The sequence below is a fragment of the Salvelinus alpinus genome, chromosome 19, assembly GCF_045679555.1.
Source record: "Salvelinus alpinus chromosome 19, SLU_Salpinus.1, whole genome shotgun sequence".
NCBI lineage: Eukaryota > Metazoa > Chordata > Actinopteri > Salmoniformes > Salmonidae > Salvelinus > Salvelinus alpinus.
Genome location: NC_092104.1, coordinates 34,560,499 through 34,582,161, shown reverse-complemented (window position 1 = coordinate 34,582,161; position 21,663 = coordinate 34,560,499). Strand labels below are relative to the sequence as shown.

The following is a 21,663-nucleotide window of genomic DNA, read 5'->3' as shown; positions in this document are numbered from 1 at the left end:
TGCTAGGCTTTCACGACATAAGCAGAAGTGTAGCCTGGAGACTGTGTTACCTGTCATTGCTGTGAAATCCATTTTTATTTAGAATTGATGAAGTACACCTTGAAACCTTGAAGAAATGTATTCAGATGGTGTCTTTTTATATGATTTGTTGTTATGCAAACACAGTAAAACGCTTGTTTGTGATATTTAGAGCACTGTCTGGGGTTGAAAATCACGGGTTTAAAGCAGATTGGTTAAATCCTTGTGCAATATACTATTTAGATGTACTTCATGGTGCTCCTAGTGACAAGGTGCAAACTGGCAATGGCCCACAGTTTTAACACATCATCAGAGACTTGTAAAGACTTACCTCACATTTCATAAAGCCACCCCCTTATCCACAAATCCCAGCTGGATCATAAGCATGCTTCAAACTCATTCTGGAAAACATCCACATGCCATTATTAGTGTACCTATTTTAAAGCCTCTCTTAAAGATGTTCATTACTAAAATGAATACAATAGAGAAACATTACATTTACCAGCTGGAGAAATATGTTTTTCATCCCCTTTCTTTTGAAAATCCTATGGTACTAATGTTAAAGATGTTGGAGTCAGCAGGACAATGGACTGGTATTGGGTTGACGGGGTTCACAAACAATGCACCATTTAGCAGTTTTGAACTTGAGTGTGATTGAGTCCCTAGCAGTGCACAGACTGTACCTCGCTGCCTCAATCATAGAATAAATAAAATAAAATGTGTACTGCGCCTAACAGCATTCAGATGTTCCTTTGTTGAATTATGTCACGTACAAATGGAGTGAGCTATCTCAGAAAATATTAGACATCCTCAGGAAATATGGAGAGACTGGGGGAAAGGCGTGCTGTGTTTTGGGCATATACAGTAGTGGGACTAGGGTTGCAAAGCTACCTGTAATTTACCAAAGTTACCGGAATCTTCAGTAATATTGGTAATTAACAGAGAATCTATGGCAATCTATCGTAACTTTGATGATTTATACTTGAATAACTTTAAAAAATGTATTCCTATATAGTATTCATTCTTTTTTTCTTTCTTTTTTAAAAACTTTGTTTATTGGATTTTCAACACCAGCATTTACAAAATAATTGCACAAGTTATTTGGTAGTAATATAAAACAACACATATAACAAAGAAATATACCAACAAAGAAACAAAGACAAAACATATATATATTTTGATACAGTTGTTACAGGTCAACTAGCACAGATAATATAGTCATCCTTAACATCCGAGATGCCGTGTATGCACATACCAGGCCTCTTACATCACCAATATATACATATACATCACTCTGGAACTGCAGGGAAATGTAGTCGTTTAACATAAGAAAAGAAGGGAGCCCACATTGCACAGAATTTGTCTATAGACCCATTGAGTGTGTGTTGAATTTTTTCCAACTTTATGCAATTCAAAAAGGATTTAATCCAAAGAGCATGAGAAGGCGGTGCAGAGGATTTCATCTAAGAAAAATGAATCGTCTCGCTAACGAAGTGACAAAGGCTTATTCATTTTGGTCAGTTGTAATGTGGGTAAGGAAACCCCAAATAATGCAATAAAAGGGTCTGCTTCGATCTGTGTGCCGCTTAATTCTGAGAGTGTGTTAAAGATGTCTTTCCAGAAACCAACAAGAGATGGGCAACACCAAAACATGTGTACATGATTAGCAGGAGACTGGTTACAACGTACACAATTAGTGTTCACATCCTTGTAAATTTTGGATAATCTTGCTTTGGACCAGTGAGCCCTATGAATGAGTTTGCATTGAATGAGATCATGCCGAGCGCAAATAGAAGAGGTATGTATCCTTTAAAGTGCCCCTTCCCATAGTTCATGAGATACTTCCTCACCCAGTTCCTCCTCCCATGAGGATTTAATATTGTTTAATGAGATGGTTTGTAGTGAGCAAATTTGACTAAAGATTATTGACAAGGTGCCTTTCAGAGTAGGAAGTGGGATAAGAAATGTGTTGAACTGGGTTTCACCAGGAAGGGAGGGGAATCCTGGATCTATGCAGCGGACGTAACTCCGGATTTGTAATAACCTAAAGAAATGATGTCTGGGGAGACCAAATTTAGCTGATAATTGTTCAAACGTACTAAATGTATTGTTAATATAGAGATCTCTAAATCTTTTAATACCAAGACTAGACCATGTTGAGAAAGCACCACCAACCATAGATGGGGGAAAAGCTGGGTTTGAGGCTACCTGAGTGAAAAAAGAGGTTGTCTGAAACCCAAAGTGGCGTCTAAATTGATTCCAGATCTTCAATGTTGTTTTGACATATATATTTTTGGTAAAGGAGGAGGGACTGTAACGGAGGAGTGAGCGAGGGAAGACAATGATGCTGGTATAGATGAGGCGGCCTCCATCTCTAGCCAAATTGGGGGTGGGAATATCTCTCTGCTCTGCAACCAGTACTGAATGATCCTAAGGTTAGCGGCCCAATAATAGAATCTGAAATCCGGTCGCGCTAGACCTCCACCTGGTTTGGGCCTCTGCAAATGCTGCTTTGTGCTTTTTGTCCCATATGAAAGGTCGAATTAGGCCATCGATCTTTTTGAAAAACGTATTGGGAAGAAAAATAGGTAGGCACTGGTAGAGATATAAAAATTTAGGGAGATAATTAATTTTAATATAATTAATTATTGCGACTAAGAAGAGGTGTAGCAAAGTCCAGCGTTCCAAATCGTCATTAGTATGGGTTAAAAGAGGAGCAAAATTGTCCTGAAAAAGATTTTCAAATCTGATTGTGACGTGCACCCCGAGATAAAATTGCTCACAGTAGTTTTATTTAAATGGCAAGTTATGTAAAGTGAATTCTTTTGCGGCCACATTAAGCGGCATCAATTCACTTTTACTGAGATTCAGTTCATACCCTGATAAGTGACCGAAGGATGTGAAAGTGGCAAGGGCAGCAGGAACAGAAACAGAAAGGTTGGATGTGTATAATAATAAATCATCTGCATATGAAGACAGTTTGTGTTCGTGTCCGTATCTGACTATACCTTTGATGAGGGGGTTGGAGCGAAGTGCTATTGCAAGGGGTTCTATGGCGAGGGCAAACAGTAAGGGACTTAAAGGGCAACCCTGGCATGTCGATCGTTGCAAAGGGAAGCAATCTGATTGAGTGTTATTAGTCCTGACAGAGGCTTGAGGGGATGAGTACAGAAGTCTTATCCAAGTAATGAATTTGGAGCCAAAGCTGAATTTATTTAGAGTGTAAAATAGGTATTTCCATTCCACCCGTTCAAACGCTTTCTCCGCATCCAGGGATAAAATGGCTTCAGAGGCATTGGTGACAGAGGGATTATATATAATATAAAATAATCGTTGAAGATTGAAGAATGAGTGTCTATTTTTAATAAATTCTGTTTGATTTTGAGAGATAATTGATGGGAGGACTGTTTCCAGACGCGTTGCCAGAAGTTTGGCTAGAATTTTATAGTCGACATTTAGCAGGCTAATTGGACGGTATGATACATAGTCAAGAGGGTCTTTGTTTTTTTAAAGAATAAGACAAATGGTTGCCTGTGGGAGCGCACCATTTGCAAATGCTTCATTGTACATTTCAATTAGAATAGGGGGGCTATTTTGGAGAGAAGCTTTTTATTAAACTATGCAGAGTAGCTGTCAGGCCCTGAGCTTCTCCCGGATTGAAGGGATTTGACAGCGTTAGACAATTCTTCAGCAGTGATTGGCTGCTCAAATATTTTTACCAAATCCCGGCTGACAGAAGGCACAACAAGTGAGTGGAAGAAATCCTCCAATTCCAATATATCTGCTTTACTTTCAGAAGTATATAAAGACTGGTAAAATCACTTATACTAATCACTGATCCCCCTAGGGTCTAATGATATCCCAGACGATGTACGAATTTTAGGAATCTGGTGTGATGATGATAGTTGATGTAACTTGTGAGCTAATAATTTACTGGCTTTATCTCCTTGTTCGTAGTAAGTGCTTCTAGACTTGACAAGCAGTTCAGTAACCTGGTCTGTTAATAATGTGTCAAATTCTGCTTGCAAAGTTAAACGCTCCTTATAAATATCTGGAGATGGTGAAACGGCATAAATGTGATCTAATTGGGCAATACAGCGTGTTAACATAGCCTATCCTTTTTCAGTTTGTTCTCGTGTGCTGTGTAGGAAATAATTTCACATCTGATATAAGCTGTCAAAGTTTCCCAGAGAGTAGACGCAGAGATGTTTGGGGTTCTATTTGTACTCATGAAAAAGTCGATTTGACCCAAAACAAAATTGACAAAGTGTTCATTACAAAGCAGTTGAGTCTTTAACCGCCATAGGCGGTCACAGGTTGTCAACAGTTTGAAAGACCACTTCCATAGTAACAGGGGCGTGGTCAGATATAACAATTGGATTATATGAACATGAAGATATGGAATGGAGAAGTCTATCATCTACAAGGAAGTAGTCTGTGCGTGTAAAAGTGTGGTGAACCGATGAGAAAAAATGGTATGCTTTTCCAGATGGATTAAACATTCTCCAAGGGTCTGAAACTGCAAATTCAGACATAAAGTTTCAGACAACTCTAGCTGAGGTTGACAAGGTAGTAGGTTTAGTGGAGGATCGATCCAAATCTGGGTCTAACCAACAGTTAAAGTCACCACCTAAGATCAACATATGGGAGGACATATCGGGGAGTGTAGAGAAAACCAATTTGAAAAAATCACCATTGTCCCAATTAGGAGCATAAATGTTGATAAAAAAGTACATTCGTATTGAGCAGCCTACCACTAACAATTATGTATCTACCATGGGGATCTGCGATCACATTAGAACATGTAAAAGGTACCGATCTGTGAAGAAAAATAGCCACCCCTCTTGCCTTACTTGGAAATGAGGAATGGAACACCTGGCCCACCCATGTGCACGTAAGACTTGAGTGTTGTGATACCTTCAGATGAGTTTACTGGAGAAAGATGATGTGAGCTTTCAATTGATGAAGGTGGTGGAGCATCTTACTACATTTACCTGGGTTATTGATGTCCCTGCAATTCCAAGTAAGAAAATTAAATCCATTCCCTCCAGCTGGATGGACTACACTAGGCTGAGTCATGTCTTAAGAGAGAGAGGACGTGTAAAGGACAAGGTACAATGTAAACTAAAGATCTTAGTTGACCCTAATAGCTCAAATAAAAAAAAACAAAGACAAGCAACAAAGCGCAAAAAAACATATAAAAACTATATACAAATAAAGAGGGAAAAACCCCTTCCCTCACAACCTCCCTTGCCGAAGCATCTCCCCAACTGAGATGCAAGCAAAACCCTAAATACAAAAAAAGTTTAGAGTAAAGCATGATAACTCTTATACTGTGCTACCTGAGATTTGTGACTATTTAACCAGAGTAAACCAGCCATGCATAGAGTCTAAGGAAAACTAACCTCGGTTAAGAGAGGTTTAAGAGCAATAAAAGTGCAAAACTGCAACTGAACCATGAAAACAGCCAGATATTGGCATTTGATGCGGCTTAAATCAAAGTAAAATAGTAATGATACAAATAAAAAGCAATAATGTGAGTGGAATAAAGAATATATATATGCATATCTGCATTGTATCACATTATAGTGGGGAGTCAACTGTATACTCACCAACATGGGTTGGAAATTAAAATAAAAAAATAATGACATTCAAGTGTCAATGAACCCAGCAAAGTTGGCTACGCTAGCCAACCAGTCTGCCAGCCGGCCTGCTAACTAGCCTGCTAACAAGAACAGCTAACAAACCGTTTGTTCCACACAATGCAGTACAACAGCCGCTTTCACGTTTTTGTTGATGAAATCGCTGTGGTATAGTCTGCAAATATCGAGACTCTTTGACCCTTGTAGAGGAGAGGTGATGCGGATATGAAAGAAATGCACCCTGATGACAAATGGTCACAGGGGTTCTCCATCCCAGGGTCGGCTATGCAGGATGCGGCTCTCCATCAAAAGACACAGATTTTAGGAAATAATCTGTCCTATGTATGTAAAAAACAAATCATCCTATATCAGAAAAACTTTAATGTAGTGATTGACAGAGTGTAATGGAGTGACATTGCTTGGACATAGAGTCCAGAGAAAGCTAGGTCAATGTACACCAGTCCGTGACCCACGTTTAGCTCCAGCCAATGTGACATATTCAACACATCAACAGCGAATTATACTTTCAATTCAAAACTCCCATTACTGACACATTTCTAAGGAATAATCCAGTAGGAAAAAATGCATGTTTTGAGAAAATAGAAGAAAAAAAAATTCCACATTGTTGGTTAACCACAAGCATAAAAGTGAGTTATGCCAAATAGTGAGTGCATACATCTCAGGGATATCATCAGCAATGAGATAACTGCTTGGCTTATAAAGATGGACTAGTTTAGTAGGAAAGGGGATATCTTATCTTCCATCGAAAGAGGGTAGTTGGATAATGTGGATCTTCATGGTTTGGAATGGCAGAGATCTGCTCCTCTGAAACAGCTGGAAATATTGTAGTACACAGGCAGGCCATATTACAACCACATCTAAAGGAACAACTTGTTTACTAGCTTTCAAAAGTAATTTATTTCTGTAGAAAACTCCACGAGAGTGCTCAACAAATATGTGTGGTAAACAACTGTACACACAAGATGGGTAAGGGCATTATCAAATCGGGACAGTCAGTTTTTGTTATTGCTAAGAGTACGACTAATCTTGTAATCTTGTAAAGTCATGAAAAGTACTATCACCACGGAGACAACTATTGAGTGATGGACAACATACACTGAGTGTACAAAACATTATGACGGACTAGGTGAATCCAGGTAAAGCTATGATCCCTTATTGATGTCACTTGTTAAATCCACTTCAATCAGTGTAGATGAAGGGGAGGAGACAGGTTAAAGAAGGATTTTTAAGCCTTGAGACAATTGAGACATGGATTGTGTACAGTGGGGTAGATTTGCGAACACAAGCACGGTAGAGCCTAGATTACTACATGTTTCCCATCAATGGAGCCAAGACAGTTGAGGAAATCAGCAGCGATGGCCCTCCAGTCTTCCTCCTTGCGGACAGGCATGTATTCACTGACCAGACAGTCCCAAATGGCTTGGGCCACAGAGGGGGCAATCCCTGCCACCGTAAGCTGAATCACTTGAATTTAGTTTACCGGAGACAAATCGCCAGGCGTTTAACTGAGCTGATGGACAACCGGTAGTTGGTATCCATCCGGGCGATCCTGGCTCCAACCATCTGGAGCAGGTGAACAAACTGGCTTCAACCATCTCTGGACACACACAGACCTGCGCTTTCGGTGATCAAGACCACCTTGCTCAACGATGGTCTCATTGTTGAAAGAGCCTACACTGTACTATCTTCACTATTTATTATTGCATTTCCCTCCAAAACTATGCATTTTGGAGAGAAATTATATTATAGGCTGTCACAATACATTTGTAGATGTCATCGAATAAATAATATGTATGCTGCTTGGCAAATAAATGAATAAAATATTTAAATAAATTCTGCAGTCATTGTTTTTTATTATGTAATCCCACTGTTTTCTTTACTGGATATGTGTGCAACAAGTTCAACATTCACATTTTGCTACATTCTGTCAAGTCTATCTATACAAGTTGATGCATGCGTTCGATAAATCCAGCGTATGCACCTCACAGAACGCACTGAACTGCTTCTGCAATGCAATGCTGCAAGGCAAACACAGCATTCCATTGGAAATGAATGTACTTCTGGTGTACCAAAACGCAATGCCACAGTCGGTGTGTTTGAGATGTAACGCCTCGATCACACCAACAGTATAATTGCATTTTGGTACACAGAAGTACATTGATTTCCAACGGAATGCTGCTGCGTTGCGTAAAATAGTACCATCATCTGGATATGTGTGAAAGAAAAGTTCAACATTCACCTTCTGCTACCATTTCTGTCAAGCCGTCTACGCATACAGTTTGATGCATACGTTCGATAAATCCAACATATGCACCACACAGAACGTACTGCAACTGCCTCTGCAATGCAATGCTGCAAGGCAAACACAGCGTTCCATTGGAAATGAATGTACTTCTGGTGTACCAAAATTCAATAATGCTGTCGGTGTGACCGAGGCATAAGGGACATGCTGGACTGGGTGCAACTCCATATTAGGAAGGTGTTCTTAATGTTCTGTACAGTTCAACCTTTTGATAAATTATTTTCATTCTTGGCTCCCCCTACACACTTTGAAAAAATATGGTAGCATCTGTCTCTCTGTCTTTCATAAAATAATCCAGAATCCGGTGAATCCAGAAAAAAAACATCTGGTAATTCCTTCTGGGAAGCTAACAGTCAAGTATTCTCCAATTGCAATAAAAGCCAACTGATCACTGCTCTAAGACATATGCTCTGTTAAGCTCCTTGGTTGAACACACATAGTCAGTAAACTGATAGGAGCAGGCATCAACAGTCAACACACAACTAAAACTGTCAATGAACTACACAATAGTTGTCGTCGTCTTCTTCTTCTTCTTCTGTAATTTTTTTACAATTTGAAATTAATGTAGGAGAATAACACATTTAGATCTGGTAAAAGATAATACAAACAAAAAATATGCGTTTTCTATTTTGTTTGTTTGTCCCATCCTTGAAATGCAAGAGAAAGGCCATAATATAATATTGCAGTTTAGGCACAATTTCGATTTTGGCAACTAGATGGCAGCACTGTGTGTGCAAAGTTTGAGATTGATCCAGTGAAGCATTGCAATACTGGACAATATTTTTTTATATTAAGTCTGCCCAAATGTGCCGAATTGGTCAATTGATACATTTTCTAGTACATAACTATAAAGAACATACATTTTTTATTAGCATATCATTTTTGTAAGTTTACACACTCCCAGGAATTTGATGGATCATATACTTATACGCTAACTTTTACACATCTAGATGGCCGGGCAGGGTGAGTGTGGAGCCAAAGACAGCAGGGGTTCAAACTGTAGAACCCAGCTCCTACATTTGAATATAAAGATGTATTTTATCAAACAAAACTATGCTAACTTTTATCTCTGGGACACTCAGGATGACAAATCAGAACAAGATTACTGAATGCAAGTACATTATTTATCTTCAGAGGTGAATGTATCAAACCAGTTGCTGTGATAAAAGTTTTTTGTGGTTGTGCACTCTCCTGAAACAATTGCATGGTATTTTTCACTGTAATAGCTACTGTAAATTGGACAGTGCAGTTAGATTAACAAGAATTTAAGCTTTCTGCCAATATAAGACATGTCTATGTCCTGGAAAGCTTACTTACTTACAACGTTATGCTAATCACATTAGCGCACGTTAGCTCAACCATCTCGGTATAGGGACACCAATCCCGTATAAGTTTTTAAGATGTCATAACTGCCAGAGGTTTGGGCATGTGGCAACAGCCTGCAAAGAGAAAAAGAGGTGTGCCAGGTGATGAGTGGAGCATGAGTATGGGAAGTGTGGGGATGGTGTACAAACAAAGTGCTGCAGCTGTGGGGATGTTAATAGTGGGGCATATGGTGGGTGTGAGGCAATGAAGCAGGCAGTGGAGGTGCAACAAGTGAGAGTGGAGAGAAGAGTTTCATATGCTGAGGCTGTGAGGGTGGTCCAGGGAGGTACAGGTTCAAGGGAGAGATGGGTAGGAGCATGTAGACCGGGGATTATGGGGCAGGTGGGCAGCAATATGGAATACACAGAGAAAACTGGAGACGTTCGTAGCAGGAGCTATCAATAGCACTGCTAAAGTAAAGTAAAACAGAGAAGATTCAGCTAATAGTGAAAGACTCTGGGAGACATCTGAGCATGACAGGGTTGACATGGGAAGAGGTTCGAGATTACCTCAATCAGCCCTGGCGGGAGTCATGTATTACTGGATCTTAGTTATGGTGGTAATACTACAATGGGATGCTCGGAGCCTGTTTCCTAATGAGCAGGAGATCAAGCAGTTCATTGTGGATATGCCAGCTAAGCCTGATGTGATTTGTGTGCAGGAAACATGGCTCAAACCGACTTGGTACTCAACTTTTTAAATTTTTTAAATTTCACCTTTATTTAACCAGTTAAGCTAGTTGAGAACAAGTTCTCATTTACAACTGCGACCTGCGAACTACTATAATCCTTGTCAGATATTAGACCTGGAGATATGGGAGGAGTCGACAGTGTGGAGTGCTAATTAACCCATAGTATGCACAGTAGGCCAGAGGGAAGAGGAGGTGTCAGTGGATGGAGTAGGCAGGTGGATGTTTGGAATGGCAAAGTGGGATCAGTTTCAGGAGCTGAGTGAGCAGGTGATGGCTTGATTGGATATGAGAGGGGATGTGGATAGTATGAATAACTGGGTGAGAACAGCGTTAGTGGGTGCAGCTACTGAGGCTATACCTAAGAGTTCAGGGAGGAGGAGGAGAAAATAAGTCCCATGGTGGACGGAGGAGTGCGGGGCAATGGTGAGGACTAGTAAAAGGGTATTTAGAGTACTGAAAAGAACGCATAATTTACAACATCTGATTCAGTATAAGCAGGCCCAGGCCCTTGTGAGGAGGACTATCCATCAGGCGAAAAGGTCATGTTGGCTTCGGTTCTCTGACACCATTGGAAGGGCGACACCTGTAGGGGATGATTAAGAGGATGGGTGGGGTCAGAAGGGAGTGGGATTATCCAGTGTTGACGAGTGGGGAGGACATGGCAGTAACAGATGAGAAGGCAGAGATGATGATGGCCAAAGCGTTTGTCCAAGTGCATAGCTCGGAAAATTTGTCATGGAGGGGGAGAGACAGAACGAGAGAGGAGCACCCTGGAGTGCTGGATAGGAGGCAGGATGTAAATAATGCGTTGAATATACCATTTACCATGGCAGAGATGAAAAAGGGTAGAAGGAAGAACGTACAACTGGATAAAGGATTTCCTGTTTGTAAGGTCTATCCAGGTGAGGGTGGGGAGGTCTCAGGCAGCTACCTAGTGGATAACAGTACACCGCAGGGGAGTGTGATTAGTCATCTGTTGTTCTAAATCATGATCAATGATGTTTACTCTCAGGTACGGCCTGATATTGGGAGGTTGTTATTTGCACATGATGGGGCCTTATGGAAGTGGGGAAGAAATGTGCCATATATAGTCAGGAAGGTACAGGAATCAATTGATGAGGTAGAGCAGTGGGCATTAATGTGGGGATTCAGGTTCTCTGTAGAGAACTCAGACAGTGTTCTTTACCAGGAGGAAGGTGGGAGATGAAGTACGCTTGAGGTTATATGGGAAAAACTTGGAGAGGTTGGGGGCCTTCAGGTTCCTTTGGGTGTACTTTGACACTAGGATGGCCTAGGCAGAACACATTGAGAGAGTGGTGGGAAAGTGTAAGGTGCTAAATGTGATTCGCTGTCTGATGGGGAAGGAGTGGGGGGCTGGGCGTTCCTCATTGAGGACCATGTATGTTGCATTGATCTGATCTGTAATAGACTATGGCAGTAAAGTGTATGGTTCGGCAGCCCGGACCTCATTGGAAAGGCTATATGTCATACAGGGGCAAGGACTCAGAAGTGAGGAGGCTATTTTTTACAAGATTAAGGGTGGGACACAGCCGGTTTAATTTAAATGTAATAGGAAAGCATCCAACAGGAAAGTGTGATTATTGGCAGGAAACAGAGACAGTGGAGCAGGTATTGATAGTGTGGGCAGTAATATAGTATGATGGAGAAGGGGATACAGGTAATTAGTTTAAAGAGAATATTGAGTAGAATGTCATTAGATACAGTCTCAAATATTGTAACTTTTTTAAAGAGATACGGGCTGGCATGTAGGACTTAGTTTCTCCCTGTCTCCGGCCCACACTCCAGTACAGTAGGTGGTGGTAATGGACCATAACGTTGGATGCCAACCGCCAATAAGTCCCAACAAAGAAGAGTTCATACTGAGGATTGATCAATCCAGAGAACTGAATGGAGTGCTTTAGGGAAATTATGCAATGCCACTAAAATGTTGCATACAAACAACAGATTCCCTCATCTGCAGTACAAAAATTAATTTTACATAGCCGGCTGTCTTGTTTTTAACAGTGAAAGCTCTTAACCTTTCAGGCTACCCATCCCGGATCCGGGAGCATCCTCATCAAAAAAGCTGACTAGCATAGCCTAGCCTAGCCTAACGGGACAGGGATATCATATAATATAATTTCATGAAATCACAAGTCCAATACAGCAAATGAAAGATAAACATCTTGTGAATCCAGCCATCATTTCCGATTTTTAAAATGTTTTACAGCGAAAACACAATATGTATTTATATTAGCTAACCACAATAGCCAAACACACAACGCCATGTTTTCACCATGTTTCCACCGCATAGGTAGCTTTCACAAAACCCAGAAATAGAGATAAAATGTATCACTAACCTTGAACAACTTAATCAGATGACAGTCTTATAACATCATGTTATACAATACATTTATGTTTTGTTCGAAAATGTGCATATTTGAGGTATAAATCGTAGTTTTACATTGCAGCCACCATCACAAATAGCACCAAAGCAGCCAGAATAATTACAGAGAGCAACGTGAAATACATAAATACTCATCATAAAACATTTATGAAAAATACATGGTGTACAGCAAATGAAAGATAAACATCTTGTGAATCCAGCCAATATTTCCGATTTTTTAAGTGTTTTACAGCGAAAATACAATATAGAACTATATTAGCTTACCACAATAGCCAAACACACAAAGCCATTTATTCACCGCCAACATAGCTTTCACAAAAACCAGCAATAGAGATAAAATTAATCACTAACCTTTGGACAACTTCATCAGATGACAGTCTTATAACATCATGTTATACAATACATTTATGTTTTATTCGAAAATGTGCATATTTAGAGCTGCAAATCGTGGTTATACATTGTGAATACGTAGCAACAATTCACCAAAATGTCCGGAGATATTTTGGACAGTCACCTAATCTAACCAAAGAACTCATCATAAACTTTACATAAAAATACTTGTTGTATGGCAAATGAAATATACACTGGTTCTTAATGCAACCGCTGTGTTAGATTTAAAAAAATAACTTTACTACAACATACAGCATGCATTATTGTGAGACAGCGCTCACCTATTCTCCGCCGTGTTGGAGCCAACATATTACATAAAAATACGAAATAACATCATAAATATTCTCTTACTTTTGCTGATCTTCCATCAGAATGTTGTGCAAGGAGTCCTAGGTCCAGAATAAATCGTTGTTTGGTTTTAGAATGTCCATTTCTTCTGTCGAATTAGCAACTTTGGCTAGCCATGCGGAGTTCACGTGTCCAAGAAATCTTGGCGCATGGAACGAAAAATTCCAAAATTCCCAATAAACGTTGAATAAACTGGTCAAACTCGGTTGAAAATCCTACTTTATGATGTTCTTCTCATATGTATCCAATAAAATCAGAGCCGGAGCAATTCGTAGTGTATACCGAACGCTTTTCAGAAGACAATGTGAGGTTCCCCGGCGCGCAGATGAAAACTGACAAAAGAGCAGACCTGTCACTCCAAAAGCTCTTATTCGGCCTCACATCAAGCTAGACACCCCATTCAACCTTCTACTGCCTGTTGAGATCTAGTGGAAGGCGTATGTAGTGCACACAGATTCATAAATAAAAGCCAGTTGAATAGGCAGGCCCTAAATAAACTTCAGTTAGTGCTAAACACAGTTGCTAGAATCTTGACTAGAACCAAAAAATTTGATCATATTACTCCAGTGCTAGCCTCTACACTGGCTTCCTGTTAAGGCAAGGGCTGGTTTCAAGGTTTTACTGCTAACCTACAAAGCATTAAATGGGCTTGCCCCAACCTATCTTTACGATTTAGTCCTGCCGTACATACCTATACGTACGCTACGGTCACAAGACGCAGGCCTCCTAACTGACCCTAGAATTTCTAAGCAAACAGCTGGAGGCAGGGCTTTCTCCTATAGAGCTCCATTTTTATGGAATGGTCTGCCTACCCATGTGAGAGACGCAGACTCGGTCTCAACCTTTAAGTCTTGAAGACTCATCTCTTCAGTAGGTCCTATGATTGAGTGTAGTCTGGCCCAGGAGTGTGAAGGTGAACGGAAAGGCACTGGAGCAACGAACCTCCCTTGCTGTCTCTGCCTGGCCGGTTCCCCTCTCTCCACTGGGATTCTCTGCCTCTAACCCTATTACAGGGGCTAAGTCACTGGCTTACTGGTGCTCGTCCATGCTGTCCCTAGGAGGGTTGCGTCACTTGAGTGTGTTGAGTCACTGACGTGATCTTTCTGTCTGGGTTGGCGCCCCCCCTTGGGTTGTGCCGTGGCAGAGATCTTTGTTGGCTATACTCGGCCTTGTCTCAGGATGGTAAGTTGGTGGTTGAAGATATCCCTCTAGTGGTGTGGGGGCTGTGCTTTGGCAAAGTGGGTGGGGTTATATCCTGCCTGTTTGGCCCTGTCCGGGGGTATCGTCAGATGGGGCCACAGTGTATCCCGACCCCTCCTGTCTCAGCCTCCAGTATTTATGCTGCAGTAGTTTGTGTTGGGGGGCTAGGGTCAGTCTGTTATATCTGGAGTATTTCTCCTGCCTAATCTGGTGTCCTGTGTGAATTTAAGTATGCTCTCTCTAATGCCTCAGGACTACCTGGCCTGATGACTCCTTGCTGTCCCCAGTCCACCTGGCCGTGCTGCTGCTCCAGTTTCAACTGATCTGCCTGCGGCTATGGAACCCTGACCTGTTCACCGGACGTGCTACCTGTCCCAGACCTGCTGTTTTCAACTCTCTAGAGACAGCAGGAGCGGTAGAGATACTCTGAATGATCGGCTATGAAAAGCCAACTGACATTTACTCCTGAGGTGCTGACCAGTTGCACCCTCGACAACCACTGTGATTATTATTATTTGACCCTACTGGTCATCTATGAACATTTGAACATCTTGGCCATGTTCTGTTATAATCTCCACCCGGCACAGCCAGAAGAGAACTGGCCACCCCTCATAGCCTGGTTCCTCTTCCTAGGTTCTGGCCTTTCTAGGGAGTTTTTCCTAGCCACCGTGCTTCTACACCGCATTGCTTGCTGTTTGGGGTTTTAGGCTGTGTTTCTGTACAGCACTTTGAGATATCAACTGATGTAAGAAGGGCTTTATAAATAAATTGGATTTGAAGTTGTTCCTCCAGGGGCATACTTCTTGGGAGTACCTAATCCCACTGTCAATATTAAAGACTCTAAAAAGACACCGAAAGAGAAGTACTTATTTTATTACATCAGTTCTAGTAAATCAGATCATAAAGTGCCCCACTCCCACAATAGTTTCCAACATATGTTGCAGGAGCTGAATGTTAATGAGTCTTTCTATAAACTAAAGCAGGGTTCCAAAACTAGGTCCTGAGGCCCCCCCAGGTACACTACTTCAGAGTTTCCCACACTCAGTCCTCAATCACCATGCATGCATCCAGTCTATTTAGTCAGGCAATGTCCTCATTATTCTCACATATTTTAGAATTGTATTAATAATAATTTGAATATCAATGCATTGGCACACTTTTTTTTGCATGCTTTTTTTTTTTGTGTGTGTGTGGGGGGGGGGGGGGGGGGTTCTATATTAGGCCCTATATGTACAATTACAGTGCATTCAGAAATTATTCACACCCCTTGACTTTTTCCACATTTTGTTGTGTTACAATGCAGATATTTTGTTTTGGTTACTGACCTACACACAATACAACATGATGTCAAAGTGGAATTGTTTTTAGAAATGTTTACAAATTTAAAAACATTCTAAAGCTGAAATGTCTTGAGTAAATAGGTACTCTACCCCTTCGTTATGGCAAGCTTAAAAAAATAAATCTATTTAATCCATTTTGAATTCAGGCTAACAAAATGTGGAAAAAGTCAAGGGGTTTGAATACTTTCTGAAGGCACTATATAAATTATACAATTGTATAACATAAAAGGTCTTTGAAAATTACAAATAAGTGCCTGAAAAAAATCCCTGAAAGTCCTGAATTCAACTTGCCAATGTCTGTATGAACCTTGCTTAAAGGATGTATAGTCCCAGGCCCATGTTGTTGTATAGGAGTTGAGTCAATTTGCATATATTCACTTTTATTCCTTTAAGTACACATGTGGAACTGCATGAAAAGCCTTTTTATTTCAAACCATTTAGAAATTTTGATCCCAATGTCACACATTGGCCCCGTTATTTATAGAAAGACTCTAAAGTGGTTCCCTTGTCCATACTTCAAGTCTAAAAACCTGTCAAACACCTGCAATTTTACATGGGTTACTAAATCACTTCGAATAGCACCATGTCCAGTTTAAAACTGGGTCTTTGCTAGGGTCTTTAGTCAACGTGGGCGCATACAGTACACTGGCTCAGTAAATGCAATACAATTAAGAAGAAACAGATGCAAAGGCTGAATAGAGACCACTTTTCAGGTGATTTGCCTAAAAGGTACAATTTTAAGGCTTGATTGCGACAGCAAGACAAAGATCTTAAACTGAAAAGGTGAAAAGTGAAATACAAAAAAATAACTAAATAGCCCATTATATAGAAAGTATTTTTTCTTCTCCGTGATGTTACATACAAACCAGTATCTGCTTTGCTTCAACCTTGGTTTATAAAGACTCATTTATTAGACATTTGGGAGAACACACAGCTGACATGTTGAGTTCCATCTAAAATAGCAGCTACATATTTTAACAAGCTTGCTGTATTGCCCTGTAGGCCTCTTCTGGACAGACCACTTACAGTACACACAAACCCCTATGAACATAATCTCTAAAACCATACCTTTGGTTACTCAAAGCAAAATTAACATAGAAAAGGTGTTTTGGTTTCTGACTGCATAATCGATTGTAAAATACAGTGACCTTTTTTGGGTACAGGGGACATCTCGAATGTCAGTCACATTCAGATCAACTAATAACTTCAATAATATATAAAAAAGCTTTCTACCAAGTAAACAAAATGAGAAACGTACAAATTAATAGAAATGTAGAAGAAAAAAAATGGTCCCAATATTGCAATTAAAAATCGGTATGGTGGCAGGGCATGGGGTAGGCAAAATGTTGGTGCAAATTGTGCTCTGAGCAGCAACTTCATTTCACTTGGTTCTTTTTCTTCTATTTAGAGTTATATTGTAGACCAGAGACCCAAATTGAGCCTCCTAAGCAACAAGGCAGAAAATAGGTCAACAAGACCAGTGAAATTGAAGAGTTTGGAATATTGCTACACTTCCACCAAGTCACAATGACAATAGGCTTAGAGAGATAAGTGATCATTTCAATGTTTCACTCGTCTTCATTGTAGATTTCTAACATTGTACGGTGCCATCTTTCAAATTATTGGGTAAATGATTCAAAGCATGTCTCTCAGACACAGTAGCTGTTAGAATTTTAAAAGCATGATTATTATGCCAGGACAGTCAATCATTCAGATGCTCAACATGGTTTAGGCAAGAGTTTGTTAACTCTCCTATAGGAGGTCTGCCAAACCACAAGGAGTGCATCACTGCAAGTTGCTTTTGTAACCTATCCAAGGACTAAAAACATTACACAATAGTATACACAAGGAAGTATGTTACAAGTTTCTTATTGTACTATAAAACATTCAAAAATTTTACAAGTTACAAATCCAAAATAATTTGTCATTATGGCATTCCGAGGAAAACAAGGGGGGAGTTCTCAATAGCCTCTGGCACAGGTCAGTAGACTAAAGCATGACTTGACACTTTCTTCCTGGAAGCACTTCAGATTTAGAGTCAGGACTACAATATGACTCGGAATGATTTAAGACTTCACTCAACATACACAAAAGTAACAGAAACATTTCAAATGACACTTATAGATGTTCTAGCTGCCAAAGAAAACTGATCTCAATAGACCAAAAATCATTGCACCAATGAAACACCAAAAGAACCAGTAACTTCAGTAAGAATTTCATATAGACTCTTGACTTCAGCCAACAAACAGCTGAATTAACTGAAAAACCAGCTGCAAGTACTCAACATTGAAAAGATGTGCACATTTCAGTTATGAGCACTGTTGGGCATCATCCAAAATAGCTCAGTTTTTCCTTTAGTTTCCTTTAGAAAATAGATATTTTTCCGTCTTTCCTTTAGTTGATTCATTAACTGCATACACTCCAGTAACCGATGTGAGCTCCTAAATGCCAACATTACTGCCAACCCTTACCTTACCACACTTGACAAAAAAAAACAACACAATTCATAACAATGCCTTCAAATGTGTTGAGAGAAGTGACAGTGATACAGAATGCTAAGAGTACAAGAGTAACAATTGCATAAAAATATATGACACAAGACATAAAACAGGAAAGTGTGCTCTCTCTGCTCCTCTTGGTATCCATGTGACAGCTGTTCCTGCGTACTACGTATGTATTTATGTATGTATGTATGTATGTATGTATGTATGTGAGGTGAAATGGGTTTTTGGGGCTTCAAATGGCCTGTTTCACTCTACCGTCACAGACTTGGCCAGGTTCCTTGGGAAATCCACCTGTATTGGGAGAAGCGTTAGACATTTCTAAATTTGCCAAGTTATAAGAAATACCCTAAGAAATAGACTACCCGTTATGAAGGCCTACAGTAAGAACCCAACTCAGTGACCGTGCAGTACTCACGTCAAAGCCCCTGAGCACAGCCAGGTGGAAGGAGAGCAGCTGCAGGGGGATGACACTCAGAACGCCCTGCAGACAGTCCACACAGTGCGGCACTTTGATGGTGCGGCTTGAGCACTTGGCAGTTTCATAGTCATCCTTGTCACAGATCACGATGGGTCGGCCCTGTAAACCAAACAAATGGCATGTTTCCAGTACAACGCCGCGTGTCATTTCCTTTTACCTGTAGTTCAGTTTGGAAATGTGAACGTGATAGTTTGGTCCTTCCCTTCTTTTCATGTCGCAGACCCAAATCTCAGGTCCACATCTGTGGTAGATTAGTGAGAGTGGTGATGTCATGGTGAAATAACTCCTCCCACTTTATTGTGGTGAATGGAATTGTGAGGTCCTTTTGATGTTACTGTAAAAACATCTCATGTGTAAAGTATGTGTGCATAAAGCACTTAATATCCATGTCGTCTTTGAGTCATATTTATTTTACACTGGAAGGTAAGTGGTCACTACAACAGGTAGTAAAATCTACCATTTTAACAACCAGATAACATAATTGGCAATGGTTTACTGTGGTTCCAACCTTCAAACAGCTGGGGGGTGGAAAGCTAAATCGTGTGTTTCGAGATATTGCGTGTGTGTTGGCAGTTCTTACCGCGCGGGCCACCACCTGCTGAAGTGCGTTCTGACACTTGGTGTAGGTGTGGTCTCTCATGATGATCATGATGACGGGCATGAGTTTGTCGACCAGGGCCAGAGGGCCGTGCTTCAGCTCCCCAGCCAGGATGCCCTCTGAGTGCATGTACGTGATCTCCTTGATTTTCTGGAGAGGAGAGGCACAAACACCTCAGTCAGATAGGAAGCCACTCACTGCAACTCCCATACACACAATCCAAGTATCTTATCTTAAATTCTAAAGGGATCAGTAGACTGGCCTGGGAACACTAGGACAGACTGAGGAGTACAGCACACTAAGCCAACAATTTCCCTTCACATTTGTGTGCCTCTTTTTGAGATACTGGAGGATTGGAAATACATAGTACTTTAAGAATCCATAAATAACGTGGAGTGTTGTTGCAATTATGCAAGAGAGACGTTTCTAGATCAGTCTAATTAGTTGCTGTGATCCAAAACACTTCAGCAGACATTCCTGCAGGCTAGGCTCCACTAGGGCTTGCGTGAGGCTGAGGCAGAACATTTTCTACACAGCTGTGCAGAGGCTTATTGTGGGCTATTAGAAAGTGATGATAATCTCATTTAGGAGTTGAGAATGGAGAATCCAGTAGAATTCATGTCTGAAGACATTATGATAGCTTTACGAAGGGGAGCTAGAGGTAGGCGTGCTGACCAGTGCTCCCTCCAAGCAGGTGGCGTAGTGGTAGCCTCGGCCCATGATGAGAACACTCTTCTGCTGGTACAGCTCTGCGGCCAGTCTCTGGATCTCATCATCCAGACTCAGCACCTCCTTGATCAGGTCTGACACACACAGAGAGACAGAGAGGACAGGAGCAGGCATATACACACACACACAGTGAGAGAGGGGACAAGAGAAGGCACAGATAGACAAGTACAAACAGACAAAAAGGAGGTAGATCATATTAGCTGATAATATTCCAATACATCTGGGAGAAACAAAAACGTAATGATCTGCCTTCAAACAACACGTCAGAAAATAGATTATCACACCAACCCCCTGGATGAGACGGTTTACAGTACTAACACCCATCCTATGGCACAAACCAGCAAGCCACTGTTAACAGGTCTTGGGGGCTTGGGTCAGGGGAGAGGGAAAGAGCAGTGTGGCATTCCAAACCAAATTAGCTTACCATAAGGGAAACCCAATCCCATCATAGACTTTGGGTCCAGAGGAGTGTGCCAGGACTGACCCAGCTGCTAAAACCTCCTCCCTCTCCCCTGTACTCTCCCTCTCCCTGAGGAAGCCTCCACAGCCCAGCCCTTGCATTAGCTCTCTGATATCAAAGCATATTGCTCAAACAAAAACAGTAAAGTTGGAGCGACGTGGCTGCCAGATAACTGAGACAGACCCAGGAGGCCTACGAACATGAATGTCCTTTCCCCATTTCTCTCTGGCTGCCTGACTCCGACCATTACAGTGGTTCTCAACTAAAAGTTTTGCGATTATGCTGCGGGACTTAGAGGTCATTTGCGGTTTATTACAGTACACTGCGTCACTAGTTCATTGCTCCAGACCAGCTCAAGGAGGAGTTAGAGCACCGATTATGCTTTTGGGTCCCAAAGCACTACTGTGTCTCTAACTGACAATGAATGGGCGACATAAACCACACAGAAACTGATAATTGTGCACGACTTCAAAATTGAATTTCAATGAACTGAATGATGAAGGTGCTGATTGAATTTAGAACAATAGTGTAAGAATTGCTATTCCGCTGTCCTGTAGCACACACCTGGAAAACCAAGTTTTTTTGTTACTACTCATCAATATTACTTACTAAAACTGTTGTTATACTAAGGTTTTTATTCTAAGAGAAACTTTAGACTACAATTAGGGTGTGGAAATGTTCGGATTATTTTGCTCTTATAGTACTGTACAGTGCAAACTGCGTTGCTATAGATTTTTATTTATTTTATTTATTTTTATTTATTTTATTTATTTAACCTTTATTTAACCAGGTAGGCAAATTGAGAACACGTTCTCATTTACAATTGCGACCTGGCCAAGATAAAGCAAAGCAGTTCGACACATACAACAACACATAGTTACACATGGAGTAAAACAAACATAGTCAATAATACAGTGAAAAAAAAAAAATTTAAAATTAAAAAAAAAAAAAAAGTCTATATACAATGTGAGCAAGTGAGGTGAGATAAGGGAGGTGAAGGCAAACAAATATATGTATAAATAAATAAAAATATAAAAGGCCATGGAGGCGAAGTGAGTACAACACAGCAAGTAAAATAAAAACTAAAAAAACACTGGAATGGTTGGTTTGCAGTGGAAGAAAGTGCAAAGTAGAGACAGAAATAATGGGGTGCAAAGGAGCAAAATAAAT

General features: G+C 40.6%; 1 protein-coding gene across 1 annotated transcript in view; it reads right to left on the bottom strand.

Moving 5' to 3' along the window:
- Positions 1-16,612: 16,612 nt before the first annotated feature.
- The window catches only part of LOC139545418 (glutamine--fructose-6-phosphate aminotransferase [isomerizing] 1), a 28,328-nt gene continuing 23,277 nt past the window's right edge, over positions 16,613-21,663 (bottom strand). Inside the window, exons 16-19 of the mRNA XM_071353162.1 lie at positions 19,980-20,107; positions 19,287-19,454; positions 18,644-18,805; positions 16,613-18,519 (exon numbers count right to left, since the gene is read on the bottom strand). Of these exons, the coding sequence (XP_071209263.1) occupies positions 18,475-18,519; positions 18,644-18,805; positions 19,287-19,454; positions 19,980-20,107 (503 nt within the window). The 3' untranslated portion in view covers positions 16,613-18,474. The remainder of the gene's footprint in view (positions 18,520-18,643; positions 18,806-19,286; positions 19,455-19,979; positions 20,108-21,663) is intronic.